Below are 17506 nucleotides of genomic sequence, written 5' to 3'. Positions count from 1 at the left end.
TTTTACAGATTTTAGTTTTGTCCACACCAGGCCTTTGTCCATCCAGATGGATGGCCCTAATCTTAGAGCCTATTCGCAGAGACCTCCACCCTCTGATCATTAGCTTTCCTTGTTAATCAGACTGTAGTAGTGTTTGGAGGCAACTTGTCTGAAAAGTGATGCACAATGGTTTGTCCTTTCAGGCACTGATGAAAGGCCATCTGGTAGGGGAAGGGCTTTCCAGCTGTATTATAATTTTTTTGAATTAAATGTTTTTTCTTTTTCTTTCTTTCTTTTTTTTAAGCATATAGAGAATGAAAGGAACCTGCCTAGATGGCTCATAGTGAGCCCTCTGTTTATGCTTGCAGAAAAAAGAAAGAATGAAAAATAAACAAAAAAAGAAGAAATCAAGGAAAAAAGGAAGAAGGAAAAAAGAAAGATCAGTGTATATAACTAAGAAAGAATATTATAAATTCAAAACACTATTTGCAGGAGAAAACAAAACAAAACTTTGCTTTGTTATTTCATACCTCAGGCCTGAATTTGAAGGGCCAAATATTGTAAGCGATTGTAAAAAATTCCCTAGAAGGGTGCATTTAAGTGGACATGGTGATTTCTTCCTTTCCAAGACGCAGGAATTTTACAGAAAAAAAAAAGTACTCGAGAGTAATAGAAGAAGAAAGGAACATTTTGTAACAGAATATCTTACTCTTGTACTCTGTATTTATGGTTTAGAAGCTTGACTCCCTTAAAACAAGATGTATGAGTGCCTTCCATGTGCAAGGTGTTTTGCTGGGCACTGAAAATATATAAACTGGATCTAATTTCAGCTCTTGTTATTTTAGACATTATGATTTGTTTTCTTGTGGAACATTAAGACAATATAATAAATTACAGCCTTCCTGCTGAATTTTACTTGTTTCTGTTTTTCTCTCATGCTAATAGTCATGAGAATCACTCAGGTGCTTCCTTCTCTTACCATTGCAAGGACTTTCAAGTTCTTTAGGAAACCCGGTTCTTTCTCTTAAGAAAACAAATCTTAATTCATTGGGGAAACATGACATACATTTATTGTATATACAATCTGAGCCCCAATCAATTGGAATTGCTGCACATTTGGACAGAGGCTGGGCTGAAGTTCAACTTTATTTCATCTTTGATCAAAGAGCTTACTAAATGGAAGTAAACAATACTTGAGAAAGATTGACATTTTTTTCAAGGAAAAAAACTGATTTAAACTGAGAGTCACATTTCTCAAGCAAATTACTTATGTTAAGTACATGCTATTCCAACTATTTATAAAAGCAGCTCATGATGGATCTCAACCTGAGAGCACTTTATAAAGCACTTAGTGTCCTACAATTCCTTTTTTCCTGAAAAATGAATGTTTTTCTTTAAACATTATTCTTAATATATAACTCAGACACACAGTCTTCTTGGCTCATTTAATTTTTGAGGTCTGATTGCAAAAACTGACAAGAACATGTAAATGTATTTATAATCTAGGTACTTATGGGGATGCAGAGTGACAGCAGTTAGTAGAGGAGGGATGATTATAAGATGTTGCGTAAGTTCTGAGCAGAAATCTGAGCAATCTCTGCTTTATAAACATTGCACTCTGGAAGAATGCTCATCCATTAAGTCTGTTGTGTGCCAAGGCCAGCATACACAGAACTTTCTTCTTTATGAGAAACTTTTTCTTGGGGGTAAATTTATATTGTCTTACATGTGTTTTAAATGTGGGCTTGAAGCCCCAGAGTGTTCTTATGTACCCAGATAAATAATTAACTTTGCAAACTATGAACATGTTTAATTTGGCTTTTGAAACTATACTTCTGAGACCAATTGTGCCCTTCCTAATTTGGAAATATTTTCTTTCTGGTTTTTATTTCGACATGTACCCAGCCATCTACTTTTGTTGCTATTTCTAGTATCCCAAGGGAGCTGCTTCCATGGTTGTCATAGTGCAGACAAACACAAAAGAAAACCAAGAATTCGGTGCTTTCATAAAGCATTTATTTTTATTTGAAAACATTATACAGGCATTACATTGCCACAGCCAGTCCATAGGGGAGCATGCAAATATCAAAAATGGACAGTTTGTTGAACTTATTGGTGTAACTTTTTTTTGGTTCGTATTTTCCATTTGCAGTGTTGTCAGAATTAGTGTGCTTTGTTATGTGGCTTAACAATAGAATCCTACCCATGGGGTAAAATCTGTACTGGTAGCTAGCTGGGGACTACTAAATAGTTATAAATCAAAAAGAAACCCAAAACAAACAATACTACACACTTGTCAAAAGGTTAATAGCACAAGTTAGCAATATCTAAACTAAACATTGAAACAATTTCATGGGACATGGTGGTGCAAATTTTTCCACTGCTTGATCACCTGGTCATGTATTTGAGAGTATGTAGATGTGGGAAGGTCTGACCAAGGCAAGCGCTGTCCCCAGTGCAAGTTTTCATTGAGGAAGTGAGAACCACCACTTAATCTCTAGCAGGGTTTAGGAGAATTGTGGTTTGCTCTTACCTGATCAAATTCTATACAAATTGCTAAAGTCTTATTCATTGAGGAGAGATTGGTGGTGGACTTAAAAACTGAAAATTTTGCTGGTGTCTACTGAGGTTATGAAATCTCAGAAACTAAAACAGCTAAAGTTAATGTTGTCCTACTCCCATTTCCCGCCCCATTCCCAAAGGATCAGTGTTGTTTACACAGAAAAAGAATTTGTTCTTTGCAATTTTTTTTTCCTGGAGGGTCAGTCTGGAACTCCTGATCTTGAACAATTCAATATATTATCAACCTTTCTAAATGGAGACAAACCAACACATTGAGGTCACCCAGGGACATGAAAGTCTGAGTACAAGGACACTGAATGATAAAGGGTATACAGCAAATTCATCTTAACATTCACACTTGGTTTCCATACAATGGAGTCAATTAAAATATCCTATAAAATAATTCAGATGGCAACCTTTAGCCATCTGTTGATTGCAAACTTTTTGGAAATTTATATTTTTAAAAAACTCCAGTCTACTGAGTGGACTTGGAGATAATTTCATCCACTTGCTTCTCATAAGACTTTACTAAGTGTCTACAAATTAATGTCATAAAAATGAATCAAAGACGAAAACATCTGGCTTAAAATAAATACTAAAAATGCAATAAATCAAGCAAATTATTCAAACCAAAGGAATGTAAACACAAAAATAAAACCACAGTCTTTAAAGGTCTTCGGATCTGAATGGACAAAATATTCAGAGAAAGGTATTTAATTGGTTTAAAAGGTAGCAGAGAGAAGATGTTGGCAAAGTTGTTTTGATTTGATAGAGCTTTAACGCTGATATTTTCCCCATGGAAAATAAAACATGTTTCCTAGGGGGCTGAACTGAGATGACCATTACATCCGAATATCAGAGAAGATAATTTTTCTTCTCTATCTCCAAGGGTAGGTCCACTTACCCGTTGTAGAAGGCAGGCAAAAAGGCCATGTGGGTGCTGACAGACAGTGTGGGATGCTTTTGCCTGCCAGATTTAGGCCTTGTACAGGCTCTCTGGGATCAGTCCTTCTACTGTAGTCTGTCCTTTTACTTTCCAGAGACCCCACTGGTGTTTTGCTTTGCTTGCTTATGTAACACATGTTGATTTGAATTGCCCAATGTCTCATGAACATGTATTTTTCCCCTATAAACCCTGTAACTCCATTGAGGATCTTTTTGAATGGTACTGAAGTCAGTCAAACTAAAAGAGTACATCACATACTGACACATAGAATCTATTCTAAATAATAGAGGTCTGTGGTGTTTCTTAAATTCCTGTGTTTGAAAAAAGGGCTATTTTAAGGGCAACAGATTACACTAGTGACATATCACTAAAGGTCTTATCAGGATCCTGCAGTACTCTCTGGGTCCATAAGAATGTCGTGTCGGCCGGGCGCAGTGGCTCACGCCTGTAATCCCAGCACTTCGGGAGGCCGAGGTGGGCGGATCACGAGGTCAGGAGATCGAGACCATCCTGGCTAACGCGGTGAAACCCTGTCTCTACTAAAAATACAAAAAATTAGCTGGGCGTCGTGGCAGGCGCCTGTAGTCCCAGCTACTCGGGAGGCTGAGGCAGGAGAATGGTGTGAATCCCGGAGGCGGAGGTTGCAGTGAGCTGAGATCGCGCCACCACACTCCAGCCTGGGCGACAGAGTGAGACTCCATCTCAAAAAAAAAAAAAAAGAATGTCGTGTCAATATATCTGTTATTGAATGGATGCCAAATATGACCAAAATGCCAGACTTTTTCAATGATGACATTGTTACCACTGCAAAGTGGCCAGATCAATTAAGCCATTTTCAAAGACTGCTCCACATCAGCACCTTGACTTTGTTAGGAGGTGGCACAACCAATGATTTTCCACAATAAAGGTAATTTCCATGCTGGTGTATTTTTAAAAAGGTGTCACAGAATTAAAAGGGCAGAGGACCATGGCTTTTTCCAGTGCCTTGATTAATTTCCATATTATCACTAAGGAAATCTGGAAAAAAAATAAAAGATAGTTTTTGAAGAGAGGCTACAGGGAGGAGCAGAAAGATTTTATAATTATATATTGTCCTAAACACAAATGATATTATTTCTGGGGGCTCCCAAAAGCCACAGTAATGGAACAGTCCTTATCCTGTTATTACAGGGACTTGATTAGCAGAATCACGTGGCACAACAGAAAGGCAATGGCCTGGAGTAATCAGAGATCGAAATATAAAAAGGCTAAAATGTTTCTTTTATATCTATTCCTAGAATAGAGAATTATATGGTCAGTTGCCCCTCCCCACAAAGGTCACAGCACAAAATACTTATTGAGCAGGCAATCCAACAGGTAACAGAGGAAACCATTAACCACCAGGTCCCTAGGAAAAGGAAACTTCTCAGGGGTGGAGCTCCTGTGGCATGCATCACTCATATAGTCTGTGCAAAAAAATAAAGTATGACTCTTAAAAAGTGAATTGCCATAGAAAAGTGGGGTTTATGTTGACTACATGTGGGTCTGGCAATAGTTCCCATCAGGAGTACAAAACATCCTCCTGAAAGTTGGTGTAATAACAGTAACAATAATAATAATAATACAAATCATAATAACAATAATACTTGCTTTTGATTCAAAAATTTTCACAGTAATGAATGCAGGGGAGTTGTGATCAGGATACACGTTAGCTAGGCATCTTTCCAAGTCAGGTGGATTAGAGCCTGTGTCTCCAGTGATGTTGAGCTTGTTCCTTTCACAAGCTTTTGGAGGATTTGCTACCTTGCAGTCCACCTGTGTAAACTGCACCTAGTAAATACCTTTCTCTATGTACAATACAGAGATGATGGGCAAAAACATGGCCAATGAGTTGGCCTCAGTTGACAGGGCGGGCCTTACCCTAGGCCACACGAACATGAGGCTCCTCTTCGGTCTCCTGGCCCAGGCTGGTGTAGGTGACTGAGGGTTCCACCTGAGCTGTGGTCGGTAAGTCCACAACAGGTCCTGAAGGATTGCGGAACTGCTTATACACTCGGGGGTCCTGGGCTATGTAGGTGGAGGTGGAGGAGTAGAGCACCAGCCCAATGAGGATGGTGAAGAAAGACAGGAGATAAAGTCCTGAAAACTAAAAAAACACAACAGTAAAGTCATTTGACAGCCAGGGCAGAACCATTGACACATTAATGAGGCACAGAGAAACATGAGCAGAGCTGCTTCTTCTCAGAACAGGCAGCATGATGAGTTGGCCAACACCGTTGATGGAGAATGAATTTTCTCATCATAAACTGGCTTGGTCCTATTGATTCCCCTTATCTTTCCTAGACCCTGTGGCTAACACAGAGGAACACTTAGCTAATCATCTCTAAAGTGCCAATCTGAGGATCTGGTATGGCGCGAGAACTAGTTAAGCACAAATTAAAATGCATCAAGTTAAAAGCAGAAAATCTCCAGTATCAGTCAATAAAAAGTTGGTTGTTTGTGGCTTCATTAAACCTAGAGAAATACAGATATCCCCTTTAGGGTTGTAATGAAGCCATAAACAATGAACCGCTCACTGACAGCTGCATCAGGGCACTCTCATTTCACCTTAATCCAATTCAGACACTATTTGTCTTCCTAAGAGGAATTGTTACTGACTTTGGTAAATATCTTTGCAAGATTAGATTATCCTTGAACAGAAAGAAATAGTATGACATTCCATTCCTGCCCCACTAATCTATAAACAAAACCAAGCAGGACTGTATATACAACAACATTCTGCTTCCTAATCTACTTGCTTGACAATTCATAGAGTTTGCGGGGAGAGGGAGAGAAAATACTGGTTTACACAAGTCGCAAGAATTTACATATGTTTTTGGAAAATTATGACTTCTGGACCTTCTTGAATAGTTACACTGGAAGTAGTTACTTCAGTAGTTACTGGGGAAAGAGTATGGTAACAATATGAGTATTGCCATTTCTGGTGTTTCGTTCATTCATTCCTTCATTCACTCCTTCACTAAATGAATAGTTTCTTATATGCCTTCTCTATATCAGACATTGAACTATGCACTGGAGAAAGAGAAATGAAAAATACGTTGATGCCTACCATTTAGGACTTAATTGTCTCAGTGGCCGAACAGGTACAGATAGACAAAAACAACACAATGCACTTACAGCATGCCAAATCTCATTTCAGTCAATAGCTAATATCCCAGTCTTGACCACATCCTGCGTCCATGGGGAAAAAAGGATCAATTTTATTGTCCTTAATGCTAATACTGAAAGAACTAAAAACTGCTAAAAAGACAAAAATTAATTGGAAGTTGGAAGAAAGGAAAACAGGAAAATGACCCAGAGATTCTATGAAGTAAGTTACAAGGCTATAGTACAAAGCTAAAAGATGGCTCTAACTGTAGTTCAATAATAGGAAAGGGAGTCTTGAAAATGGCTTATAAAAAAAGGTATCCCTGCGGCTAAATGTCCCTGCTACAGCGTTTCTTTCTTTCTTTCTTTCTTTTTGCAGTAGTGAGGGAGCTAAGACTAAATATGCTTTTCTGATTTTCTTTCTAGAGCACTCCACACACTGTCCCTCAATTCCTTTATTTTTCACATTGAAACCGTAAGATAACCCTACTTCAGATGGATTTATGTACTAGACTCAGCTTGTAACAGCTTCACTTAATTAACTTGACATAATTCACTTTTCCCAATGAAAATAAATGTACCTCATTCTTTGATTCATAAATTTGTAAAATAAAATGGTATAAAAAGAAGACCACTAACAGTACAGTCGTGTATGATCTCAGAAAACCTATTTACACTCAAACTTGCTTCCTGAAATTCTATATTCAGGAGCTTCACCCTTTACCTTAAACTTCGGTGAATGAAATAGGTCTGTTCCTAACATTACCATCATTTCAAATATTTTATTAATTACTTTCACTTTCAAAACTCCACCCATACATCTCTAGTTTCAAGCAAAGGGTCTTAGGTGTGAACCTGCCTCTACTACAGCATATGGAGGTAGAGAGATGAAGAATGAGCGCTTTATATTTATCACTGCATTCTAACCACCAAGCTGGCTTCAAATCTCAGCTCTGCCACATTCTAGCTGCAATTCTGGACACATTTCTTAACCTTTCCAGGTCCAGGCTTCCTTCTCAGTAAAGCACACCTACTATAGGGTGGTTAAAATATTAAACTAGATAAGGCATGTAGAACACTTATAGTTCCTATCTTGCTGTAAACATTCAATTCACATTAGCTTCATTCTTATTATTGTTTTTGTTATTACTATAGCACTTATTTTATCATAGTAATACTGATATATTTTATAATAATCTGATATAGTCATTGATTACATTTTCTTTTTTTTTTTTTTTTCTTGAGACAGGGTTTCACCTCTGTCACCCTAGGCTGGATGCAGTGGCACAATCATGGTTTACCACAGCATCAATCTTCCAGAATCATGTGATCCTCCCACCTCAGCTTCCCAAGTAGCTGGGACTACAGGCGCCTGCCACCATGCGTGGCTAATTTTTGTATTTTTTGTAGAGACAAGAATTTTGCCATGTTGCTCAGGCTGGTCTCAAATTCTTGGGCTCAAGCCATCCACCCGCCTTGGCCGCCCAAAGTGTTAGGATTACAGGCGTGGGCCATTGTGCCTGGCCTAAATTGTCTTTTTTCAATAGTCTCTTGATTATGAGGTTGTGTCTTGTCTGACCAATGTCAAGTACAGAGCCTGGCACCATGTAGACATCTACTAAGTATTATCTGCTATTTGTTTTTTTTTATCTTGAATGAATAATGAGGACGTTTCAGACTAAAGAAAGAAACATAATAAAAAATCAGCCTGTACCAGTGGAGTAGTTCAAACTTTTTAGCTTTAAACTAGATAATGCAGTGCCTTTCTACTACATAAAATGCTCAACAAAAACCCATTAAGAAGGAAGTCATAGTATGAATCTACAATCATTGACTCCAAAAATCATCTTCAAACCTGGGGTCAGTCAGAGGAGTATGATAGGACAATGAATTGGAAGAGACAATGAAGAAAGCTAGAGTCTGGATAGAAGACTCAGGGCTGCTGATCAGTGGATTGGCATTGGAGATGTCATAAACTTGGGGTGGGCAAGATTTGGCAATTGAAATAATGTAGTGGTAGAGACAGGAAAGGATTGGATACAGAGTATCCAGGTAGAAGGATTGGATTCCTCTCCATTTATGATTTTAGACTTGATCAATATGACAAAGAATATACTGTTAAACTTTGTAAATCTAATGCCCTCGCTATTGTAATGTACTGCTTAAAGGATCATCCCTTTTTTGGACATGGAACCATCAGGTTGAGCGAGAAATTCCTTACAGAATTGTTTTCTTGGGACACCGCTTTAGCATAATAACACATAGTTTATTTTTAATGCACTTCTATTTAATTCATATGGAATTCAGTCAAAAAATAGCTCCAAAGATAGATAGCATGGGATTTTATATGATGGAAGTATCTTGGAAGTCACCCAAGAGGCTTTATTAATAAATGGTAGAGAAAGTTTTCATTTTAAATACAAGTCCAAAAAGACAGCAGTCAAGCAAGCATTATGATTAATCAGGATAAATGCTGAATGTTATAAATGTTGACAGAAAGGTTTGATTTTTAAAAAAAAAAAAGTAAAAAAAGTTTTATTTTTCCTTCTTTTTAGTTTAATTAAGAAAAAGAAAATTGAATCAGGGCTAATAGAATGATCCCCTATTCTGGATGGTGCATTTATCTTGTAGAACATTCATTTAAAAAACCAATCAACCAGACAAAAATATTGTACAATCTAGGCTACTTACTAACTGCAAAGAAATACTTATTTCTATCTCCCCAAGGAAAGACATCAGGAACTTCTCTGGAATGCTATATGAGGACTGAAAGCTGTCTCTGAGTTACAGGTAAGGGAAGCTCAGGCAGAAGGTGGCTGTCTCCATTGGAGAGCAGGGGCTGCTTGCTGTCCAAAGTGTACTTGGAGGTCTTCTCCTTTGCAAACTGTAGCCATCAGAATATGCTGTTTGTTCTGTGCTGCAGACATAGTTTTTCCTGCATTTTATCTAACTGGAAGCTTTAAGAATCTGAGAAAGGATACATCCTATATTAACATGATCATACTGCAGACACTGCTTACTTTGCTGCTGTCTTTTTCTACCTTCATGAATCTCTTTGAGAACACAGGTCAGAAGGCACTCACTGTACATACTGAAAATCCCCGAGTGCTGCTTAAAACAATCTGACTGAGACACAAGCTATTATACAGGACGAGGTGGCTTGGAGGATGGATAATAAGCCTGTACAAAGCTCTTTAACTTCCAGACAGAGTTAAACCTAGCTCTTAGAAAGCTGGCCTGTCAGTTTGATTGCTATTTGGTTGATGTGGCATTCAGCACATCACAGACCAAATTTTCATTTTATTTTTGACATTTAACTTCTAAGTTGAATTTTAATAAACTAATGACTTCAATGGACCTAAATCTATACAAGTAGAAAACCATGTGGTTTGAAAGTCATTTCAAAGTACATTTATAAATACATCAACTAGACTATGTGAAGAAGAGGGCAATGCTTCAAGGGCAACTTCCTTTTTCTAGCTTGACTGAAAACATGGCAGAGGTCAGCAGAGGAGAACATGGGTGATCCCTAGAGAGGCACAAAGTGAACTCTGGGTTTCAGCTCTACTTTTATTGAATGCATGTACCAAGTACTTCTATATGTGGGCCTGGTTTTTTCCTTTTTCCCTGGGAAGTGTACCTTAAAGAGTCCCTTTAAGCATATGTCTCTGTGTAATACAGCTTTTTAAGGCTCCTAGCCTGGTGTGGTAATGCATGCCTGTAGTCCTAGCTACTCAGGAGGCTGAGGCAGGAGTTTGAGGCTGCAGTGAGCTATGGTCCTGCCACTACACTACACCTGGGTAAGCTGTCTCTTAAAAAAAAATACACACACACACACACACACACACACACACACACACACACACACATCTACAGGCCCCTTCTGGTGACCTGATACCATCTGCCTTCTGAAATTGCATTCCTATAACGAATGCTTGTTTTCCTTGAGCACTGTGAGTAGCCTGAGAGAACACTGCCCCTGATGGCTTCTCATGTACCACACATGAGCTAAGGCCAATGCTTTCAAGCCCTCAGATGCTCCCAAGGCTATCTATGATGAGTGGAGGAAGTAAACACCAAATATTTCACACCGTAGCTCAAGGGTGCTATTATTGTTAAACTTCAAAAGACATGTTACCTTTTGGGGCTCTATTGGATATAAACCTGCCATTGAAACAGATGTACTACTTGGAAACATGATAATGGCAAGAGTTGAAACTGGTCCATGAACTGCATAAGGGGCTGCACAGAAATGAATACAAGGATATTTCTAAGTGTTATTAGACATGACTTCTGATGAAAAGGTATTTCGCATATATGAAGGATATGTGGCCATAAGGTGACCATAATAACCATGTCCTTTCTAGTTGTTATTCAGTTTATTATTTTAAAAAGACACAGATGTAATTAAACTTTCCCATATTTTTAACTCTTTGGCAGAAAACATCTATAAGGGTAGAGTCTTGGAATCTGCAAATTTAACAGTTGCTTCAAAATCAATGCAACCATGGGTAAGCAGGAAAATACCTGGCAGTGATTGGCCATTCTCAAGGTTATGTAGCACAGCCCAGAAAATGTGGGTTTCGGAGCTAGTAGGGAGAATTTCCATGTAGAGCGACTGGTCTGTTAATTTCAACAGGCACATTATTCCTGGGAAAAATGAGACTTTTAATTAAGTTTGTGAAAACTGTACTGCTTATTCTTTGCCATGTAAGACAAAGTGTCCTTTACTTCCCTACTCTGTGAAATAAAATGCACACATGAAAATAAATCAACTTGCATGCTAACCATAACTTCTAGATCAAGAAGGAATAAATGAGCCCAATTCTGTTTAAATTGGAAGAAGATTACCAGTTTGGCGGTCCTGGGTACCAGAGTAGTTTTAAAGATCCATCAGTGACTAAATGAAAGTAACGTGAATTAAGAGTAAATCATTCATTCAATGTAATGCTGCTACAGTGAAGAATAACTAAAAGGGGAGTCCCACTTTATATGTGAATTAAAGGGTGGACCTTTCGGCAACTGTCTTCGAAGAAATGAAGCCAACCCTCTGCGTGTCCTTATAGGGAGAGAGAGGCAATTCAACATTGACAATACAGCTCAACTCCTGGCAGTCCTGTGCTTCTCAGAGGGCTGAGGATCATACCTGGAGCTTGGGTACAATTGCTTGGTGCAGGACGAAAGGATGTTGGTCAGTGCTGAGCATGCTGTAAGCTGCGGCCTGTAACGGTAAGAACCTGGGACAAAAAGCTCTGCCAGGTCCTGATCTATTGCCACTGGGCCCGAGCCAATTGCTATTCAGGCCAAGACAACTAGACGAACCTGGCTCCATGGAAAAACGAACACAAACAAGTTGATGCCTGACCTCCTAATTTTGGCTCTGCACTAGACCAACAAGATCATTTTTATTATTATGAAGTTCATTAAAAATGCAAAAGTTTGGCTTCTGAGTTTACTGAACTGGAAATAAATTGCCAGAAGAGACCAGAGCTTTTTCAGATACTTTCAAACTCCTCAATTATTGCTCTGTCTCCTTTCTATGTCCCTTATTTCTCCTCTTTTTCTTTTTTTCCTTATTTCCTTTTCTGTTAGGAAAAAAAAAGGACTAAATCTTTCTGGTTAAATATTGTGATATTTTGCTCTTCTAGGTCATTCAATGCAAAATATTAAACATGGGAAAGCTACAGAATCTACTGACAAATACCAAAATCAGTTATCTTTAGAGACTAAGAATAATGACCCCCACAAACCCCTGCCTCTCATTCTTTCTCCAATTCGAGAATTTGAATCTCAATTCATGTTAATTTAATCAAGACAAAAATAAACAAAGGAGTGCCTTAGTCAGAATGCCAAATGGATTCTGTATTCGTATCAGAAAACCAAATCATTGCTAAGATTTAAATACTTGGGAAATGATTTATTCTCCAAGCATTGTGTTGTTAAAGCAAAGAGAAGTAGCAACCAGGGCCCTTGGCCTCTGTGTGCCTACACCATCACCCAGGGCAAGGCTGTGCTCTGAGCTGCAATCCCAGTTTGGTTTATGAGGCCTTCTGTTTAGTTTGCAAAACCAATTCATTTGGCAGTATAATTTGTGCAGCCAATCACATCTAAGGCCAATAAGAGCTCTTTTATAGGCAAATATCTTCCCCTGTGGGTAATTTCACACATGAATACAGCAATCGGGAGCTAAAAATGGATTTCTGCCATTATCTTTTTTATGACAAACAGACACTTTCACTTGGTCTGATGAACTGATAGAAATCCTTGTTCACACAGATTTCTATTTTCTTCATTCCAATAAAAAAGAGAGGCCGTAATAGCCAAGCCAGAAGTGGAACAGAGGGGCTTACTCTGTGGGAATGTTTAATTATAGGCTCAGTTACAACAAAGGCCATTCAATGGCTCATTTATGTCACCTTCCCATGCATCGTTCTTATTATCAGTAGTCAAAAAGACATTACATTTGTGTGGGAGGCACACTGAGCAGTGGCCTTCATTCCGTTTGGACTTTTGCATCACAAGACATCTACTTTCCCTCTGCAAAACACAGAGGTACATGCTGGGCTAGAGCAATTTTGTAAGAGACTGAATTTTAAAGCCAGGGAAAAATACTGAGTTTGTGGAAGTGGTAGTGTAGCAGCTCAACAGATCCCAGAGACTTCTGCCCCATTACAATGGAATCAAGGGGTGGAAATGGAAGTGTCATCATTTTCTATTAGCCCTGTTAGCCACTAGCAAAATTTATGCTTCCTGTCACTGCAACCTTTGCTCTGTTGATCTTAAAATTTTAAGGTCAGAGAGAAGAACGCTTCTGCCAGAAGACAGAACAAAGGTTCCATGCACTGAAAGTTAAGGCTGCCACCTGGCCATTTTGGGCTCCTCATGCTTCTGAAACAATAGGCAAAGAAGGGAGTTTCAGTTCTGGCTGCGTGGCTGAACTTAATTACCAAGGGGAAACTGGACTATTACTTTGCCAGGGAAGTAAGGAAGAGCCTGTCTGGCATACAGGAGGAGATCCTTTAGGGCAACTCTTAGGATTATCATAACCTATGATAAAAGTCAATAGAAACTACAATAAATCAATCCAGGCAGTACTATTAGTGTACCTGACCCTTCAGAAATGAAGGTTTAGAGTCACTCCACGAGGTAAATAACCAAGACCAGGGAATACAGAAACCATAGTGGAAGAACATACCAGCTGCAACCATGTGACCAGTTACAGAAACGAGGACCGTAATTGTCATAAATAGTTCTTCCTTGTTATGAACACACTTCTGTGTGTGTATATATAGCAAATATATTTGTTTTCTTCCTATCCTTGTCTCTTTATTATATAACATAACATTATATAACATTGACTTTATATCATAATATTAAAGGATATGAAGGAAAAGAGTGAACATCATCATCTAAGAACTTTGCATCTGCTTGTAAGGCAAGGGTTAGTGTGTTTTCTAATTGTATGCAGGATAGTCATATCATGTTAGGCAAAAAATAGCACCTTATTGTCTTTATTTAGATATTAAGTATTATTTAAAAGACATGTGAAATTGATGCCAAGTTGAAAAGGGATGGACTTGTGATGGTTAATTTTATGAGTCAACTTGGCTGGGACACAGTACCTAGGTACTGGACAAAACAGATGTTTCTGTGAGGGTATTTTAAAAATGAGATTGACATTTAAGTCAGTAGACTTTGAGTAAAACAGATCACCTTCCATAATGTGGGTGGGGTAAGCCTCACCCAATCAGTTGAAGGTCTTGAAAAAAAAGACTGAGGGCCCCCCAGGAAGAGGAAACTGTACCTCCAGATTGCCTTCAGACAACTTTTTTCCTGGATTTCTATCCCGCTGGGTCTTCCTTGTAGATTTTGGACTTGTCAGCCCTCAATGGCCTGAATCAATTCCTTAAAATCAATCAATCTCTCTCTCTCTGAACACACACACACACACACACACACACACACACACACACACATTCCTGTTGATTCTGTTTCTCTGCTAATATAATGACAATCTGTGACACTAAAGATCTTTGACTGTGATGTAAACTTGTAACAATTTCTCTCTGTGTAAGTTTTGGAAGTGCAATGTTTAATGATATTTTTCAGGGAATATCAAGTGGTGTTTCATGATATGAGCTCTAGAATCAAAATCATGGGATTTACATTCCTGTTTGCCTCTTCCTTGCTGTGTCTTGGACAAGTTCCCTACATCTCCAAGCCTCAGGCCACTCATCAGTTAACTAAGGACAATAATAGCACCTGCTATATGGAATCATTGTGAGCATTGAATGAGATGAGATATTAAACTCTTGGTATAGTGCTTGCCACATACTAAATGTTAAACAAATGTCAGTGATTGTTATCCTTACATCACGAAGAGTAAATTCTAAAGCCAAGATTGGTATAAAAATCTTCCTCAGATGCCTTTCTGAAAAGTTCACCACAAATCAATTTGAATTGCAAATGCATTTATGGAACTGGCTATTTAAAAAAAGAACAGAACAATCAACCCATCTGGAATAGAAGGCATTTTCGTCAGTGCAAATAATCAACCTCTGGCTTATAGACTCCATGTTTGGACCTGTTTATTTCAAGATTTCTTTTCCTTCTTTCTTTCTTCTTCTCTTTTCTTTTCTTCTTCTTTTTTTTAAGAGATGAAGTCTTACTATGTTGCCCAAGCTGGAATGCAGTGGCAGTGTGAATGGCTATTCACAAGTGAGATCATCACACACTATAGCCTCAAACTCTCGTTCTCAAGCAGTCCTGCCTCAGCCTCCCAAGTGAGATATTTTTAATAATGCATAATTACATAAGTCACAGGAATCCTCATAATTTTCTATTCTGTTTACGTTGTTTATCAATTTTGAGCAACTACTCTGCATTGGCACAAATCATGTTTGAGCACCCATGAGCATATATGAGTAACTCTAGCAATTCACTTTACTTCCTTGGTGTGGTAGGCTGAAAAATAGTCCACCAAAAGACATCCACATCTTAATCCCTGGAGCCTATACACATTACAATATTTGGAAAAAGAGTGTTTGCAGATGTGCTTAAATTGAGTATCTTGAGATGAGAGATTATCCTTGATGCTATGGACTACATTGTGTCTCCAAAATTCATATGTTGAAGCCTAACCCCTAATATGGTTGTACTTGGAGACAGGGCCTTTAAGGAAGTAATTAAGGTTAAATGAAATCATAAGGGTGGGACCATGGTCCGATAGGATTGGTGTCCTTTTAAGTAGAGACACCAGAGAGCTTGCTCTCTCTTATTCTAAGAAAACAATATTCAGGAAAGCATAATGAGTAACAACTCTAAATTAGGTATGATCATCTTAGCAAACAAAGCTGCAGTCTACTGCTTCCGAAGTATTTTTGTATATATCATTTCATTTTTAAAACACCAACCCCTCAGAGAAGCATAGAGTACCACGATAAGCATAGAGTACCATGATAAGCATCTTGATGCTAAGGAAGGTGGAGGTATGAGGAGGTTTAGTAGGTACTACTAGGAGGTTTAGCAGTACACTTAGGTCTCAGATCTTGTAGTGACAGCTTACACAGTGCCCAAAGGCCTTGGCCCTTGGCCCAATTCTCTTCCCTCTCTCCTAATTACTTTGTTAGCTGCATTACAAAGTAGTAATTCTTTTTGTTTCTTCCATTCCTTATACTCAAGCTTCTAAGGGCAATCTATCTTTCTTTTGCATAGGGGAAGGACTCAACTTTAATTCAACTTCTGTTGGAACACCCTTAATGGATTATTGATAAACTTGGAAGCTGTTCTTTTTCAATTTATAGCAATGACCAATCATCAGGAAATACTATCATGGCTGTGGGAAGGAAGAAACCCCTTGACAAAATGAAAAATGAGCTCCCTTGCATCAGTATTGGAATTCTATATTTCTTTCTCTTTCATGTACCTGGTGGTGGCAGGAAAGACAAAAAAATGAAATAAGTGGATGAGTAAGTTATTTGTAAAGAATATTATGAAATGGCAGCTGTCAAAAAAGAAATCATATTATGGGTTTAATGGTTTTTTTTTTTTTCTAAATAAGCTGTTTGGTTCCTGATAAACAGTTGCTACCTTCTCGCAAATAGCCTTCAATATTCACCTTTAAATTCCAGATATCATGGAGAAGTACGGGCACTGGGCTCAGAGTATTCCATACTAAAACTTAACAATGTCATTATTATTGAATTTTCACAGTACTGTATATTCCTTGAAATCCATGGGGTAGTAGGAAAAAATGTAACCGAGACATTCAATAACATTGCTAGTTTCTTTTTCCTTTTTAAAATTAAACTTTATACCTATTAATATTATAAAAATTAAATTGTCTAATGTCTTTTTTTTTTTTTTTTGAGACGGAGTCTCGCTCTGTCGCCCAGGCTGGAGTGCAGTGGCACGATCTCGGCTCACTGCAAGCTCCGCCTCCTGGGTTCACGCCATTCTCCTGCTCAGCCTCCCAGTAGCTGGGATTACAGGCGCCCGCCACCACGCCCAGCTAATTTTTTTGTGTGTTTTTAGTAGAGACGGGGTTTCACCGTGTTAGCCAGGATGGTCTTGATCTCCTGACCTCGTGATCCACCCGCCTCGGCCTCCCAAAGTGCTGGGATTACAGGCGTGAGCCACCGCGCCCGGCCTTGTCTAATGTCTTAAGACTTGAAAACAAAGTGAACTTTGAGTTATGCTATTATTATATAAGCAAATTTTTGCCCTCAAAATCTAGAGGTGTCCCCTAAGTTTGACATTAATGAACCAATATATTCATAACCATCTATATGTGTCTATGTATTTTTGAGGAAGATGGGCATGGTGAGACATCACCAAGCTGTAAAAAGACCTGTAACTTGGAAAGGACTTCTTTGCTGTAAAATTAGCCTGTGT

General features: G+C 38.5%; 1 protein-coding gene across 2 annotated transcripts in view; it reads right to left on the bottom strand.

Annotated features, from left to right (window-relative positions):
• Positions 1–1973: 1973 nt before the first annotated feature.
• Positions 1974–17506, bottom strand: part of SLC35F1 (solute carrier family 35 member F1) — a 411934-nt gene continuing 396401 nt past the window's right edge. Inside the window, exons 8-9 of one of the 2 annotated variants that reach the window (XM_031012534.2) lie at positions 5387–5612; positions 1974–4504 (exon numbers count right to left, since the gene is read on the bottom strand). In XM_031012534.2, the coding sequence (XP_030868394.2) occupies positions 5388–5612 (225 nt within the window). In that variant the 3' untranslated portion in view covers positions 1974–4504; position 5387. Of the gene's footprint in view, positions 5613–17506 lie in introns of both variants that reach the window. The other variant, XM_055391937.2, reaches the window with a different exon arrangement.

Source organism: Gorilla gorilla, chromosome 5 (genome assembly GCF_029281585.2).
Source record: "Gorilla gorilla gorilla isolate KB3781 chromosome 5, NHGRI_mGorGor1-v2.1_pri, whole genome shotgun sequence".
In the NCBI taxonomy this organism is placed as follows: Eukaryota; Metazoa; Chordata; class Mammalia; order Primates; family Hominidae; genus Gorilla; species Gorilla gorilla.
The sequence above is the reverse complement of the archived record's forward strand: the minus strand, read 5'-3'. Positions and strand labels throughout refer to the sequence as shown.